Source organism: Ictalurus punctatus, chromosome 2 (genome assembly GCF_001660625.3).
Source record: "Ictalurus punctatus breed USDA103 chromosome 2, Coco_2.0, whole genome shotgun sequence".
Classification (NCBI taxonomy): Eukaryota; Metazoa; Chordata; class Actinopteri; order Siluriformes; family Ictaluridae; genus Ictalurus; species Ictalurus punctatus.
Genome location: NC_030417.2, coordinates 26,497,420 through 26,515,479, shown reverse-complemented (window position 1 = coordinate 26,515,479; position 18,060 = coordinate 26,497,420). Strand labels below are relative to the sequence as shown.

General features: G+C 38.8%; 1 protein-coding gene across 1 annotated transcript; it reads left to right on the top strand.

The window, feature by feature from the left end:
* The first annotated feature begins 3,866 nt into the window (after positions 1-3,866).
* Positions 3,867-17,205, top strand: ldlra (low density lipoprotein receptor a). The gene is made up of 18 exons (XM_017492528.3): positions 3,867-4,113; positions 7,834-7,956; positions 8,201-8,323; positions 8,423-8,800; positions 8,954-9,076; positions 9,192-9,314; positions 10,145-10,264; positions 10,357-10,482; positions 10,571-10,742; positions 11,511-11,738; positions 11,829-11,947; positions 12,053-12,192; positions 12,778-12,919; positions 13,064-13,207; positions 13,372-13,584; positions 15,087-15,161; positions 15,277-15,440; positions 15,548-17,205. The coding sequence occupies exons 1-18, from the start codon at positions 4,056-4,058 to the stop codon at positions 15,578-15,580; spliced, it is 2,604 nt and encodes an 867-aa protein (XP_017348017.1). The 5' UTR covers positions 3,867-4,055; the 3' UTR covers positions 15,581-17,205.
* Positions 17,206-18,060: the final 855 nt, after the last annotated feature.

Here is an 18,060-nt window from a genome sequence, read left to right as displayed (position 1 = left end):
GCACACTTCTTTTTTAGTAACTGAGATTTGGATTGAACCCATTAATGCTGCTACTACTACTACCCATTAAACCAGTAGTAGTAATTGGATAGCGGTGTCTAAGTGAACCTCATATAGGTCAATACTCATTTTCATCTCTCACACACAGCCTACACATACTGAAAGCTTGTGTTGTAGCTGAATCTTCATCTTCCTCACTCTGTAGGATTTATTTATCATGCTGTTCAGAGAAACACTGCACCAGTCGAATATAATACAGTGATATGAGATGCAGCCTGGATTTGTTTAACAATGCAGAAAAATGGGAAAAGCAAAAGTTGCACTTGCAGCAGATTACATATCACACCAAATATCACTGTAAAAGCTTGAAGCTGTTTGCCACCTGAGTATTAAATGACAAACGGCGTTGCGTATGACGCCTGTTGCATGTAAACTGTGTTCGGTTTTCTTTGAAGAAATGTAATTTGTATTAGTTTGGGTTTTGTATATATCTTTCTCTAGCTCCAGGTTAAATTCCTTTGTGCCAGGCATCTTTTCAGGCCTGCAATCAGGACAGTCAGTCTACACCTAAACCCACTCATCTTTTGTGTCCTATGTTTAGTCAAACAATTTATTCTGAATTTATTTTTGAATTTTATATATATATATATATATATATATATATATATATATATATATATATATATATATATATATATATATATATATATCTCTTTCATTTGTTCATCCATTCATTTATTCAATAAAGTTGACTCCAAAAGGAATGTCATTAGTTAGGGTTTGTGATATGGTTAGGACTCAACCAACGAAAGTGATTTCTATTTTCCTAGACAGATATTCATCACTACAAACACTGCCGATTAGGACACTGAAGAAATTCCGAAGGTTTTCTTTTACACAAACAAAATATAACCATTTTTTTCAACCCAGTATGTGGTGTGGTCACATCTGCTATCATGTGTTTAAAGGAAACCATGTTCTTTCTAACCTACAAAGAACTACCTAATTTTCACTACTGGAACAGAGCACCTGTCAGATTAAACGAGTTTAACAGCTCTAGTTTAAACTCTGAAACCTTTGCTTGCCAGAAGGTTATTATTCACATTGCTTTTGTGTTGTATAAGCTGTAGTTACACTCAAATTTATTAATAAGTGAAACTGATATACTGACCACAATCACTTTAAGCTAATCAATGTTAACCTCCTAACCTACAGTTAAGAGCCTTTCAGAAGTGGAATAAAACTGGCTCTATCTCTGAACTGTTTTCCTTGGAGGAAATAAAGATATACACATGCCCTATAAATTGTGCTAAAGCAATATAACTCTATGCTCATCAAGGAATCCTGATAAAGGCAGAGCTACTGTACTTGATCCATACCATGCTTCTGTTTTTGCTCTTCAGAGCAGGAAGGTGACAATTTAATCCATTTCAAACTACATCAAATAGGAATCATTGATACGTGCATCTTCTAGAAGTCCATCAATCAGGCTTCACTCCAAGCCTTCATAGTGGAACAGATCTTCTGCTGCCTACTGTACATATGATTTCTGCTTTCTGAGACAACAGGAACTGTTAAAAAAAATTTTTTTACTTGTTTTGCCATAGTCTAAGATATTAAGATGATCAGCATCGATGTCCATCCATCCATAGGCTACAGCTTATCCTATACAGGGTTGCAGGGGAGCCTGGAGCCTATCCTCTAACTCGGGGCACAAGGCGGGGGACAGCATGGACAGGGTGCCAACCCATCACAGGGCACAATCACATGCACGTTAATGCACTACGGACAATTTGGAGATGTCAACCTACAACACATGTCTTTGGACTAGGGGAGGAAACTGGAGAACCCGGAGGAAACCTCCGGAGCATGGGGAGAACACGTTAACTCCACACACACACAGGGCGGAGGCGTGATTCAAACCCCCACCCCAGAGGTGGAAGGAAACATACTAACTACTAAACCACCCTGCACGAGCATCATGTATTGAAATGCAGACAATGGATACACAGATAAAAAAGTGTGCATTTTCCTATTTCCCAGTAGCTCACCATGTTAGATCAAGCTGGAACTCGTTGTAAGCCATCATCAGGGATTTATATTATTTCTTTGGTTGGTGGTGCTGCATATCATGTGCATGTTTCGTGTGTGTGTGTGTGTGTGTGTGTGTGTGTGTGTGTGTGTGTGTGTGTGTGTGTGTGTGTGTGTGTGTGTGTGTGTGTGTGTTTTAGTGTTGAGTTCTTTTTTACTTTCATTTTAAGGACAGAAAAACCAAATGAATATATGAGACAGAATTTGTTATTCCTTTATTAAGCTCCAATCTTTGCTTTGTATGGGAAATGTTACAAAAAAGACAAAAATGTACGAAGTTTAAACGAATAGAGAAAAATGCTGAAATGAGCAATGTGTGCAAGTAATATACAACCACATGATACATTTTCTTCATAATGTCTAGGGATGGTGAAGTTTCTTTTAATAGGGACTTTTTGGAGGCCTTTCTATGGGTGGAGATATATATATATATATATATATATATATATATATATATATATATATATATATATATATATATATATCCATCCATCCATCTTCTACCGCTTACTCCTTCTTCAGGGTCGCGGTGGGACCTGGAGCCTATACCAGGGAGCATCGGGCACAAGGCGGGGTACACCCTGGACAGGGTGCCAATCCATTGCAGGGCACAATCACATACACACTCACGCACCTGTTCATACACTACGGGCACTTTAGACACGCCAATCAGCCTACCATGCATGTCTTTGGACTGGGGGAGGAAACCGGAGTACCCAGAGGAAACCCCCACAGCACGAGGAGAACATGCAAACTCCGCACACACATGGCCCCGGCGGGTATATATATATATATATATATATATATATATATATATATATATATATATATATATATATATATATATATATATATATAAGGCTGCACACTGATTCCAGTACTTTCCTTCTCCATTTCAGAAACCTCTTAAGCCATGACCAATGGACCACTGAGCTCTAGGGGAAAAAATAAATGTTTGGACACATTGTGAGCATTTCCTTGCTGTGTTAAGGGAAAAGTGTTAGTTTGTTAGGTAGTGTTTCTGTTCTTTACTGTGCCAGCTCATGGAGGTAATTTTGTAAGCACTGATCAGCTCAGACTGTTCTGATCCTAAAAATTTCAGTCTGCAGACAACTGCAATAGGTAGCATGACGCAATATGTGATGATGGTGCCTTAATATGTTGGTGACTTTGTACTTCCGGTTACCTTTGCTCATCTGATTTACACACACCTTATTAGTCAAGGCCACATGGCTTTGATGCCACTAAGTGCCTTATCTCAGTGTTTATGAGTAGAAGACGCTGCAGTCCTAAAGCAGGGGGGATTTATTGTATGGAAATGTGGTATATACTAATCATTCTTGATTCATTCATTACGTGAGGCACTGATATAAATGAAAATATTTACAGATATTTTGCAGTGAGTGAATAAATCAGTGTTTAATTTAGTTTTCTAAATATCTCAACTTTACAATGTATTTATATTTAATTTAGTTTTCTCAATTGTATATTTCTACATTTTTTCAGCATAGTTTCAAATATGCATATGTGTCTAGGCATTCTGTTTTTTTCCTTCATATATTATATTATATTATCAGTAGTATTAATATAATATTTCACTAATATCCGTCTATTCCTCTGGACTGGGTGGAGCTACATTGTTCCGGTGGCCGCTCAGGACACGCCCCCTCCAAATCAAAACTACTGTACCTCAAAAATCACACCACCCAGCTCCGCCTCTCCGTGGTTAAGCCCCGCCCACAGCACAACCCCATTCAAATTAAAACTGATTTCACCTTGACACAACATCTGGTACCTGCACTGGCGAGTAAAAGTACACTCTTTTTTTCGTACTAATAATTACGATGAGTATTTTTTAAAAATTTAAATACTTTACCGAAAACACATAGAACACTGTATTAATAATTACTGTAAACATAGCGTGGAGCAACGTGGAGACTCTGCTGACACTTTATTAGGAAACTATGGAAAAGACTTTATTTTTGTTCTTCGTGATATATTCAGCGAGCCCAGTTCAAACAGGTAAGACCATTACTTTAGTATTTATTTATCTTTTATTTAACCAGGAAGGCTGAGATATCACATTGTGATATCACAATCTCTTCTTCCAGGGAGACCTTCATTGTTAGTGTAAGCTTCATTTATCATTATATATACTCTTCAGAAAATGGGCTTTTTTCTAAATATATAATCATTTCCAGTTGTTCTTTAAATATTCTTTGCAGTAACAATCTTTATTTCCCTGAAATGTAAACTTTATTTGTAAGTAACCACAGTTTCTAACGCAATGGCAAGTGCTAATCATCCTTGGCGAAATATTAGGTATAGGTTAATATCTTGTATCTTGTCTAACAAATTTAATGTTGCATCACTAGAGCTACACACGCGCACACACACACAACGCGCATGCGCCGTTTTTATTTTACAGATTAATGAGTGTGACCGCACATGTGTCTGTTCAATAAACAGTTTTTCTATGGCAAATTGCTAATGATAGATAATATCAAATAAAAGTGGTCAGTGCTGAAAAATCTTATGAGTATCAGAGTATCTGCCCACTTCTTCAACACAGTCCCACATCCCTTTGTTCAGTTCCAGGAGCTGGAGTTCTGTGTATCTGGGCTGCTCCTGAAGAGCAGTACTCCATAGTATGTTCGCCCCCTACCACTTTTCCAGGAATTCCCTCATTATGATGTTTCTGAAAATGCTTGGAGAAGGCCAGGAACATTTTAGGAATGTGTCACAACTGGCATTTTTCTTTCTTTTCCTCTGGGGTATCCAAATCTGAATGGCTGAAATGACCACAGTTTTGTTTCCCACTGCTTTGCTTCTACTGTACTGCTCCACATATTGCTGGACCGTGTATGTTGTGTTATTACTTTGTTGACTCATGTGTTTCAGTGTAAAACTCAGACCCTTTGTTTTTGTGGCATCAAGTACAGTACACAGTCTACACAGTAGACATTTGTTGGTTTTGAGCCTTTCTAAGGATGTAGAAAGGCTGTCATACTGATGTGCATTAAATCATGTTTTTTACTTTAACAGAGCTCAGTTGTGATCCCTGGGCACCAGATGAAAGATTTTATGTGATACCATTATAAATATTCTCAAATACTTTCAAAAATGGCGACAACATATTTAATCGTGTCCTACTTCCTTAACACCGCTGCATTCCTCCATGAGAATATAGACATGTCTCTACACCGCTGACTCCAGTACAGATGGAGCAATTAAACAAAATAAGCACTAAAAGGAGCATTTCCCATTTACTTTCTGAATTAATGATTCGGTGAAGTCAGACTGACTGCTCTCATCCATAGCATCTTATCAAACAGATGAGTTCCAGAATAATAGCAATTTAATACGTTATTTCAAAGAATATGTTGTCAGAATATCTATACTGAAACAGTGTGGCAGGTGTGAAGCTGTACCCTATGTCATGAGCTGAAATGCAAAAGGTGGCTTTTAGTCTGTTCTCAATACACAGGATTCCTCTTCTGTCTTTGGTGTGCAAGAGATTACAGAAATGAATGATCAGATTGGTTTGCTATTGATACACATAATGTTATGTGAACCCAGTAGGCCAACGGTGGCGTGATCCGTTATGTCCCTCCCCTCCGGGTCATGTCCCAAACAGGTGTCCCTGCTGCCAAATGTGCATTCCCAAAGCGTCATTCATCCACTGACAGCCTATTGGATTGAATTACCTCAGCTTTATTGACTGAACGAGCAGACTGAGACCATTAGAATTGATCTGAGATCAATGAAAGTGTCATTCAGCTTCATATTTTTGTTGCCAATGGTTCAAACTATCCCTATTGCCCAAGAAGAGCTTTATATCAGTACAATCTAAGAGCATTTCCCATTACAAATTAAAGTATGGAGTGCAAAAATACAAAGATAATCCAAAATCAGCTTGAGAACAGTGTATCGTGCATGAAAAACATTTGTTTTCTGTAATTGCTAAAATGATAACTAGGCAACACAGGGAGTGAAACAGGAGTACACCCTGAACGTAATGCTAGTAAAACACCATGCACACGCACACTCATTCACACCTTGGGGCAATTTAACATAACCAAACCTATTTTGAGACAGTTGCAGGAAACCAGAGGATATGGAGAAAACTCATCCAGCCAGCCATCCATCCTCAACCGCTTATCCGTTAATCGGGTCACGATGGAGAAAACCCACACGGACAAAATGGGGAAGTTGTAGTGTGGAAAAATTAACATGGGAATAATGATATTTTGAAAATGATATGGGGAAAAATGACAGTAAAACTCAATTTTAGTGTCAACCCTGGGAGCATGGAGCTGTGAGGTGGCAACACTATCCACTGCACCACCTTGCCACTCAGAAAAAAGTGTTTACTAGTAGAACTATTGATCAGGCTTAATGTAAACAGAATGTCCCCACCACCACCACCTTTATTTAAACCTTTCCTGGTTGGAGAAACCAAGAAACCAGTCCCTAATGGCACTGACACCATGAAAACAGGATCTAAGCAACACGTCAAACCAGTTGTATTTAAACCAGTGTAACCAGCTCTTAACTCCAAACCGTAAATACAACTGGTTTAATCACACCATTTACACAGAATTATGAAATACAGGTGTGTCATAATCATGTAACACTGGTTTTAAAAAGGCGTTGATTTAACAGTTGCTTGTGACAGATTTTAATCTGTTGGCTGTTGGCACACAAAAAAGTTATGAAGTTCTTTTTGCATTTGTTTCTTTGCTTGTTTGCAAACAAATACTTGCTAGATGTGTGCTAAAAGCTAATGAAATCTATTCTTTCTTCTGACCATAGGCAATGTTCATAGTATTGTTTTTATGGTTTTAAAAATGTTTAGCCAGACAGTACAGTTCAAATTGTAACTATTGCATTTGTGAATCTCTTTCTGTTGTTGAAGATAGTCCCACATAGATCTCCTTAAGTTTACAAAGATAGTTCCCAAAAACAGTTTATGCCCATTTCTCACCCTTGCTTCAGTGAAAACCTAACCTGGCTGCTGCTGTAATCATAAAGACTGTTCTGTACTCGTTTCATTATTCCTATTCTCAATATTCTCATACTGACCATCCTTTGAACACACTTAGTACTGCTTGACATTATATTATACGCTCAATGTCCACTTTATTAGGAACACTTGTAAGCCTGCACATTCATGCAGTTATCTAATCAATCAATCTAATCAGCCAAACCATTTTGCGTAAACTCTAGAGACTGTTGTGTGTGAAAATCCCAGGAAATCAGCAGTTTCTGAACTACTTAAACCAGCCCATCTGGTACCAACATCCATGCCATAGTTACAGAGATCACACTTTTTCTTCATTCTGATGTTTTATGTGAACTTTACCTAAAGCTCTTGATCTGTATCTGCATGGTTTTATTTTTTTTTTAATTTGCATTTCGCTGCTGCCAAGTGATTGGCTGATTAGATAACTTGTACAGGTGTTCCCAATAAAGTGGATGCTGAGTGCATAATTGTGGAAGAGTAATGATGTTTAATTCCACTATCTGGTGTCACCTTGAAGAGGATGGGTTCCCTTTTGAGTCTGATTCCTCTCAAGGTTTCTCCCTCATGCTGACTCAGTGAGATTGTCACTTCTTGTTTACTCATTAGGGATCAAAACCTACATCTGGATTTCTGTAAACTTGCTTTGTGACAAGTTCTATTGTTAAAAAATAAAAATGTTATTGTTAAAAAATATAAAATATCATCTTGTTTTGCAGAGGTTGGATCCTGTGGCTCCAGGAATTTCCAGTGTGGCAATGGGAAGTGTATTACAATGAGATGGATATGTGATGGTACAGATGACTGCGGTGATGGCACTGATGAGCTTCCTGCTTCCTGCAGTAAGTATCTCAATTAAACTCAATTATAAATCTTGTAGGGTAGCACTACTTGTATTGTTCTCCGCTTGATATATCACGTTGCTTGTATTTGTTCATTTGTAAGTTGCTTTGGATAAAAGTGTCTGCTAAATGAATAAATGTAAATGAGTAGCTCATTAACATACAGATACTCATGAATTTGTGGTTTGGTGGTTGTAGGATACAACAGACATTTGGGTTAACACATTCTATTCATTGCTCTCAGTGGCAAAGACATGCAAACCCAGTGAGTTCCACTGTGGGGGACGGCTAAACCAGTGCGTGCCGAACAGCTGGAAATGTGATGGCAAGGCAGACTGTGAGAACGGTGCTGATGAAGCCGGCTGCAGTGAGCAATGCTTTATGTTAACCTATAATAATAATAACATTGTGATTGACTAAATATGAATTTAAATCATCTTTATTGTGTTCTTCACTTCTTTTACAGGTCCAAGACAGTGTCTGAATGGTGAATTCCGCTGCAGCAATGGTCAGTGTGTGTCTCAGGCTTTCGTCTGTGATGAAGATGCTGATGACTGTGACGACGGCAGTGATGAAGCGGACTGTCAGCCCACTACCTGCAACCCGGCTGCTTTTCGCTGCAACAACTCTGTGTGCCTGCCACGCATGTGGGTCTGTGACGGAGATTCCGATTGTACAGACGGTTCAGACGAGTGGCCTCAGAACTGCGGCGACCAATCTTCATCTCCCAGAAAGCCCTGCTCCAGTGTAGACTTCCACTGTGGCACTGGGGAATGTATTCCAAATGTCTGGAGATGTGATGGAGATACCGACTGCCCGGATCGATCAGATGAGAAAGACTGCAGTAAGTCAAAAGACTTTTTTTTTTCTGTCCTGCCAAATAACAGTTGGAAAAGTTACATGATTAACTTTATTCCATAACTTTAATGTTGTGGATGTTAATATGTGGAAGGATTTTTAAGTCCAATAACTTGGATGTTTTGTATTTGAACAACAGCCGTATCCACATGCCAGCCAGATCAGTTCCGCTGTGGTGATGGATCATGTATCCACGGGATCCGCCAGTGTAACCAGGTGTATGACTGTCATGATATGAGTGATGAACTAGGCTGTGTCAATGGTGAGTCTTTAAACTCAGAAAAAAATGATTTATATCAGGAAAAAATCTCTAAATCTATTGCTGCCATAAGAGTACAGCATGTTTAGATTGACGTGTCATGATGACTTTTTTTCAGCCACCCATTGTGATGCACCATCCAGGTTTCAGTGTCGCAGCGGTGAATGCATCAGCATGGACAAAGTATGTGACAAGCAGCGTGATTGTAGGGATTGGTCTGATGAGCCTCTGCGTGAGTGTGGTGAGTAATAAACCTCTGTTAAATCCACACATGAAGCTGTTGTGTTGATTTTGATAACTCTCAGTACGTTTACATGCACAACAGTAATCCAGTATTAACCAGATTAAGACAATACTCTGATTAAGAAACTACCATATAAACATCGATTACTGATGACCTTAATCCGCCAAAATCATACTCGAAGTAAACACAAATCGAATTAAGACATGTGGAGTATTCCTGTTTTAGTCGCAATATCAACGTACATTATAGACATGTACACACCTTAATCACACTATTAACGTTGTGTGGGAGTTTTCGCCGCATTTTGTGACAGGACACGTACACACACGGCAGTGCTCAGCCGTTTGACGGCAAACAAGAGAGCACGGCTGCGTCCAAAACCGAGTAGTTACCTACTATATAGTAGGTGAAATACATGTATTTTGGCTACTATATAGACGGTAAGTACGCGGTTTCTGACACAGCCCACGGCTTCAAGCAGTCGTCTATTTGCACGTATAGAATGACAAATAATTAACCGCACTTGAAGCATTCCTAAAATTAAAAATTAAACACCCAAAACTGTATACGGTACAATAACGAAGACAAACTGTATGTTGATATGTGAAATTCTGGAGGGAACGTGGGACAGCGTAGCGCAGTGACGTAATGACGTGTGCCGTTAACCGCTCTATGTTCTATAACATGTAAAACCTGAACATGAAAGGAATATTCTAAAAGCGACTCATGTAAACACCTTAATCACAATATTGTCTTACTCAGAATAAGGTCAATAATTAGATTACTGCTGTCCATGTAAACATAGTCAATGTCTTTCATCCTGACAGATTCTAATGAGTGTCTGTACAACAACGGTGGCTGTTCTCATATCTGTAATGACCTAAAGATTGGCTATGAGTGCTTGTGCCCCAGTGGATTCCAATTGGTAGACAAGAAACGCTGTGAAGGTAAGACACTGAAGATTTAGGAATTGCTCAGTTTAAACCACCCACACATGAATATTAGGCTCTAATCTTTGTCCCACTTTTTCATCACACAGATATTGATGAGTGCGCCAGTGGGGATGCATGCAGTCAAATCTGTGTGAATCAGGTGGGCAGCTACAAGTGTGAGTGTTCTGAAGGTTACCAAGTAGATCCAACGACCAAAGCATGCAAAGCTATTGGTATGTGTTTGAACTTTAGGCTGCACTGTGTATCACTTATTTCAGCTGTTTTGTTGTATTCTAAGATGGCTTTCTCTATCTTGTTCAGGAACTGTTGCCTATCTATTCTTCACTAACCGCCACGAGGTGAGGAAGATGACTCTGGATAAGAGTGAGTACACGCAAGTCATCTCCCGTCAGAAAAGCATAGTTGCCTTGGACATGAACATGGCCAACAAGGAGATCTTCTGGTCTGATCTGTCCCTCAAGAAAATTTATAGGTAATAATCTAATAAATTCACATAAAACTTTGATCTTCGTTTGAGTGGGACAAAATGTTCTTTTTTTTAAGAAAGCAAAAGTGTGTGCAAAAGTTTGCACACCCATAAGGACAGAATGAAGACCAATTTTTTTGTTTAGCTATTAATGTTTCACAGATGATTTCTAATTATGATATGTAACAAAAATAGTAGTCAAGTAACAAGTAGATCACATAGTGTATGTGATATGTATATAGTGGAAAAAATAAAGCGATAACAGTTAAATGTTTGCATTTCCCTTTTGTCAAAATGATATACTAAAGAGTATCTAATGATTTAAATACCCAGCCTTTGGCTTCAACCTTATTTCACCTCATGTGCAGAGTTGGGATCTTCTCATTTGTAATATCTGTAGCCAATTCTTTCTGATATGTTTTGTTCTAAGTCTACCAGGTAGATTAGTCACTGTGTGCCTTCACTCCTTGTCATACACTGGCTTCTTCAGAGACACAGAGGTGTGATGGCGAAACCTGATATCTTGCGATGGTTATTTTCAAACCAAAGTTTCTTTTTATTTGGTCATATATATTGGATTGTTGTCTTGTTGCAGGATGTATACACATCTATTTGTAGATAGTCTTTTCCCTATTCAAAAACATGGGATATGCAAAACTATAATTATAAAGTATTATAAAATGCAAACTATTATAGTACAAATCAAATGTGCTGGAGTTTACGGAGTTTAAAAGATTATGCCCCTTTATATATAGATTGCGCTGTATTTTCTAGAGCTCCCATGGATGCAGCATTAGACTCATCTCAACATAGCACTGTGATTGACTCTGGCTTGGATGCAGCTGAGGGGATTGCAGTGGACTGGATCCATGGTAATATTTACTGGACAGATAGTGTACGTCGTGTCGTCTCTGTAGCTACAGAAGATGGAAAGAAGCGCAAGACGCTCTTCAGAAAAGACCTGACCAAGCCAAGAGCTATTGTGGTTGACCCAATTAATAAGTGAGTCACAAACATGAAGCTTAAAGTACATGTTTCATTTTACTAACTATGCTGGCTTATATCTTTATGTACATTTGTTATAATGTCTAGTTTTGTATACTGGACTGACTGGGGTACGCCTGCTAAAATTGAGAAGGGTGGCCTGAATGGAGTTGATCGCAGCACTTTGGTGTCTGATAACATTGTCTGGCCTAATGGGATAACGCTTGGTAAGAACCTTTTCCTCATGTAGTCCTGTGTACCTTGATAGGATGGGCATGGATGTTTTTGACGAATGTGTTTTGACCTGTTTCTTTTCCTTCCACTGTGTTCAGATCTGTTGAACCAGCGTCTGTACTGGGTGGACTCTAAACTGCATACCCTCGCCAGTATTGACGTGCAGGGAGGTGGCCGTCGTACACTCATTATAGACCAGGGCAGACTGGCACATCCATTAAGTGTCACAGTGTTTGAGGTGCGTTTGTCTTTTAGAAGACCTAGTTTAAGAATATTTTGTTAAATTGAGTTTTAGATAACATGGCATAAAAATGGCGTAGTCTCAAACAAGATTAAGTTGAGAGGCTTTCACACTTGACTTGCACTGTAGGCTACATGACAGTAGACAGCTGAACGTTGACGACATACAGTCATCCAGCATAGAGTCTAGAAGTTCACTTGAGCGGATTTAGACACACCTTTGTTCAACTGTGTTTGGTACAGCAGGTGTGTTACCAATGTGCAAGACAAACATAGTAGGGCTAAAATCCTTAACCAGGGTTGCCAGGATTCAGCTAAATCTCCAGCACAACAACATCTCAAAATCCACACAAAAGACCTGAAAAAATCAACATTGGAAAAGGGAGACATGTTAGACACATTGGCATGCCTTAAATGTGTAACCCAGAATATATATATATATATATATATATATATATATATATATATATATATATATATATATATATATATATATATATTCTGGGTTACAAATGAATAAGGAGGTATTAAGAGGATATTTTAATAAGTTAATGGGCATATTCACTTCATTTGTTGTCTTCAGGAGCGAGTATTCTGGACTGATGTTAGCAACAACGCTATCCTGAGTGCTGACCGTGTGACGGGGAAAGACATCACAAAAGTGGCAGAACACCTTACATCTCCAGAGGACATTGTGCTGTATCACAATCTGAAACAGCCCAGTGGTGCGTCATATCATTTATATAACATGACCAACCCCTACACCTCTGCATCATCCAGTGCAGGGTTATAGTACTATACAAAAGTAGTAGAAAATAGTCAACCCTGTTTCTAAGCATTCATATTGGGTAATGTTGTCTTTTTTACAGCTGTGAATTGGTGCAAGATCAACAACGGTGGATGCGAGTTCCTGTGCTTGGCCGCACCACAGGTCAGCATCTTCTCACCCAAGTACACATGTGCTTGTCCTGACAACATGATGCTGGGCATAGATATGAGGAAATGTGTTCCTGGTAAGATCACCGTTTTGAAGAAAAGTCTTAAAAGGGCATTTAAGATACAAAATGATAAAGATATGGAGTAAACAATCATTTAGTGTAATCATAAATTACGTTAAATGTCATTTTCAGTGTAGTACCTTTCATGACTTAATGAATGGAATTTTTCTTTTGGACAGCTGTTCCAACAACAGCACCATCAATCCAGCCCAAAGTTTCTACCACAGGCCACCCTCATATAACCCCACGCGCTATACCAAAAACGTCTGCCCCAAGAGCCAGCAAGACTTCAGCTCCAATCATCACCACTGTGGTGAAGACACAAACCACAGAAGCTTCCAGAGCCAAAACCTCCCCAGGCAACACTCATTATGAAGTGACCACACAGACAAGTAAGAGATGATTTTTTAAAATAATTTTTCCACTTTTTGGGTGAATGACAGACATGCAGTTGATGAAACACAAAAGAGATTAACTTCACATTGAGAGTTTGTGATTCTAATATTAGTATTATTTTGTCAGTACCTGCACTGCTTGAATGATGAGAGACTCATCGTTAGAGACTGTGGTTGGTCTGCATTTAAATATAACTGAATGTCAGCAGCATCAGAGTGAAAGCTATGACCATCGCTATGGATAGTTTACCAACAGGTAGCGTGTATATGGTAAAAAGGATGGGACTAAGAACTGAGCCTTGTGATACACCTTGACTGGCAAGGGCAGGGGATTATATATGTTTTCCTAAAGTAACAAACTGTATTCTGTTGGACAGGCATGGTCTAAAGGAGTTATATAGTCAGATTCAGTACTATGACGTGCACCAAAGCCAGACTGAAAGGGCTCATAAAGGTCATTGTCCATGAGAAATGCTTTAAATTGTAGAATCAACACTTTTTCTATTCCTTTAGTCAAAAAGGGAGCCCTGTAATTGGCAAGAGAAGTGAACAGAACAAATGCTGTTGGATGTCTTATTGTTTAATTCAACCTATCTACACTTTTAGAAAAAAGGGTTTATCAAGGAGTGATTGCTTTAAACTTTCATTGAATAATTAAGTGTTCTTAGGCTGATGAACGGGTTCTACTTGGACTGATTTCTGATAGGTAAACACAATGTTGTAGGATTCGACACAGGATTCGAGTTTTTATGGGTTCCTGAAGAGGGATCCCATGGTGGACATGGTGGAAGTTGGACTATGGTGAGGTTGTTTAGGCAGTACCTGGTGTTATAGAAAATAATAGAAGACATTTGTCTACTTGATAGATAAACACCTTGTACGGGCATGGTGGCTTAGTGGTTAGCACATTTGCCTTGCACCTCCAGAGTTGGGGGTTTAATTTCTGCCTCCGCCCTGTGTGCATGGAGTTTGCATGTTCTTTCCATGCACTGAAGGTTTCCTCCGGCACTCCGGTTTCCTCCCCCAGTCCAAAGACATGCGTTATAGGCTGGCTGGCATTTCAAAAATGTCTGTAGTTTGTGAGTATGTGTGCGATTGTGCAATGGATTGGCACCCCATCCCATCTAGGGTGTCCCCCACCTTGTGCCCTGTGTCCCTGTGCCTGGATAGGCTCCAGGCTCCCCAGTGAACCTGTGTAGGATAAGAGGTACAGAAAATGGATAGATGGATAATCATAATCCTTGTTGGACATATTTTAGTAGCTTAAATGGTTTTAAGATGCATCTATTAGTTACAATATAGACTGGAGTGAGTTTTCGATCAAGTTTGATCGAAAATCTGAACACTGAACAACAGGGTAAACAGTAGCACCTTTCGTAAGATGGGGAAAGAGAAATCGTATGAATTGAGCATTGATTCTGTATATTTCTTGTTCATTTCATGACCAGGTGAACTTGTCTCATGTTACTTTTGGTATTTTTTATTTATTTTTTTTATAGACAGTCATGGTGCTGTCGCTGCAGTCAGAAAAGAATCGTCAACATTGCTGGCACTTTACATTGCATTGCCCTTGGGTATGTATGATTAAATACATCATAATACTGTATATTAAAGATTATAAAGAGGCTGAATTGTATGTGCAGTATTCTTATATGCAATTTAATATTTGTAATATTTGTCCTTCTAAAGTGGTGTTATGCCTCCTGGGATTTGGTGGCATGTTGCTGTGGAGGAACTGGAAGCTGAAAAACACCAACACCATTCATTTTGAAAATCCAGTCTACCAAAAGACCACCGAGGATAAAGTTCATATCTGCAAGAACTACAGCTCTGATGGCTACTCCTACCCTCCGGTACAGCCCAAAATTGTTTTATTGTGATTTATCAGTATAACATTAGCATTAGCATCTCTAGCATCTTTCTTTTTGGAAAGTTTAATATATTTTTTTTTTCTTTCCAGAGGCAAGTTGTCAGTCTTGAAGATGAATTATGAACTCTACCATATACGCTAGGACTGACAACAGTAGTCCTGCAGTAACAAGCTGTAACAAGCTCCATGAATGGACATTTGGAGATTGTGTCCAAGGACAGCATCATTTTTTAGAAGCAATTCCTGGGGCAGGCTCATCCAGGCTCATTTACTGCAGACTTCTACAAAACAGGAAACAAAGAAACCTCAAAAATCACTGACCTCTCATGAAATTGTAACTTTTCAAAGAGAAAGCAAGCGCGTGAGTGTGTATGTGGTATGTGTGTATGTAAGACAAGACTGCAGTATTGTTAAATAGAGTATTCTCATTGAAGACATATTGTAAATATTGTGTATGTGGGTGGAGTTTTACATTTTGGAATGAATTATAAATGCTAGTTCACACACCACTATATGGAATACACTATATGGCCTTTATGTGCTTTTTAAACATCCCATTTCTGATTTCGTCCTCCGTTATTCTTATAAAAACCTCCACTCTTCCCAGAAGCCTTTCCAGTAGATTTTGGAGCGTGGCTGTGGGGGTTTGTCCATTCAGCCACAAGAACATTGCTGAGGTTGTGCACTGATGTCAGATGAGGAGGCCTGGTACACATTCGTCATTCCAGTTAATCCCAAAGGTGTTTAGGGAGTTGAGGTCACAGGTCCACTCCAACCTTGGCAAACCATGTCTTCATAGACCTCACGTTGTGCACAGGGGCATTGTCTTGCTGGAACAGATTTGGGCCCCTTAGTTCAAGTGAAGGGAAATTGTAATACTACAGCATACAAAGACATTCTATACAATTACGTGGTCTCAACTTTGTGGCAACAGTTTGGGGAAGAACCACACATGGGTGTGATAGTCAGGTGTTCACAAATGTAAATATATAGCCATATAGTGTCCCAAAAATACCAAAACCTCAGGTCATATACATATATTTATGGCTAATGCTTAATAGGTTTTTGTCAGTAGTGAATTAGGTACCACCTCCTGCTCCATGTAAAACATCAGTTCATGTTGAGCACCTCAAAATGTGCTCTTGTAATCACAGATGATCTGTATAGCAGCACTGGTTTGATAAACCAAAGTCTATGATAAATGTAAACTTGATGAGGACTTGTAGTTGATTAGTCCATCCATCCATCAATCCATCCATCCTCTATACCGCTTATCCTTTTCAGGGTCACGGGGAAGCTGGAGCCTATCCCAGGGAGCATTGGGCACAAGGCGGGGTACACCCTGGACAGGGTGCCAATCGTAGTTGATTCGTTTTTTTTTTTTTTAATATATAAACACTGTTGAATACAAATCAGTAACCCAGCAGTAACTCATGGCTTAAAAGGAATTTAAGGATACTGGTAGATGTAAAATACAACAGACAATGCTACCAAACAAAGTGGCCATACCTGCTCTAGTGCATGTGCCTATGCTGTTAAGGAATATTTTTATGGTTGAGGTTTTTTTAATGTCATTGTTCTGTTTGTTTGACTCTGCAAATTATTCGTTAGTGTTGTTTCATTTTGTTGTATTGTTCAGTGATCCCTGTGTTTAAGATGTGAGACCAGTGCATGTACATCATTCATCCATGAGGATGTGTAAATAATTTATTCGCGTATGTAAATAAAATTTTTTGTCACCCTTTGGACATTTTTAAAGCCATCAGATCAGGTCAGCAAATCACTGCTGATGATGTGTTAAAGATGTGTCAGCAATGAACACGACTGACACTGCATGAATCTACAGTATGAGCTATCACTTCTTCATACCATGCTGTGTATATTTATTAAGACCAGTGGTGGTGCTGTTGTGCTTGGTTCCACATAAATAAAAAAATAATCAGCCTTTAAGATGTTTGTTAACAGCAAATAATCTAATGTGGATGCCAGAACAAAACATTGTATTATTGTCTTTTTTTTATCTTTAAAAGACAGGGGGGCTTAGCACTGCTAACCGATTTAAACCAGTTCTCCCTGAGTTCTACAAATCTTTCTATTCACTCTTCGAATATTAGCTTAATCATTTTGCACTGTTGTCTGTTTTGATCCTGAATAATAAGTCGTTGGGTTTAGAAATGTAAAACACCACAAGCGGTTGATGCTATTCTGTTTAGTTATCTGGGAGACATTATAGGTTTGAATTTAGTCATGTCTCATGAGTACGTAGGCCATGTGCTGTATATAATCCCCATTGATTCAGCAAACAGGTAAATACCACTAGAAAAACAAAACATGAAAGGTCAGTGAACAGACCAAACAGCAGTTGTTTTCACTCATTTACTTTAGCTGACCCTCAAATACCTTGAGTACGTACGTATTGCACAGAGGACTTTCCACTTTAAGATATGATAACAATCTATAAACTAAAACTTGTGTTCAAATGTAGTAACAATATTCAGAGTTTTTGGATTTTCAAGCAGAATACCAAGACAGACCATTAACATGTAATAATTATTACAGGATTCACCTTCAGGTTGTAAAGTCTGCATTTTTTCCTGTGGAAT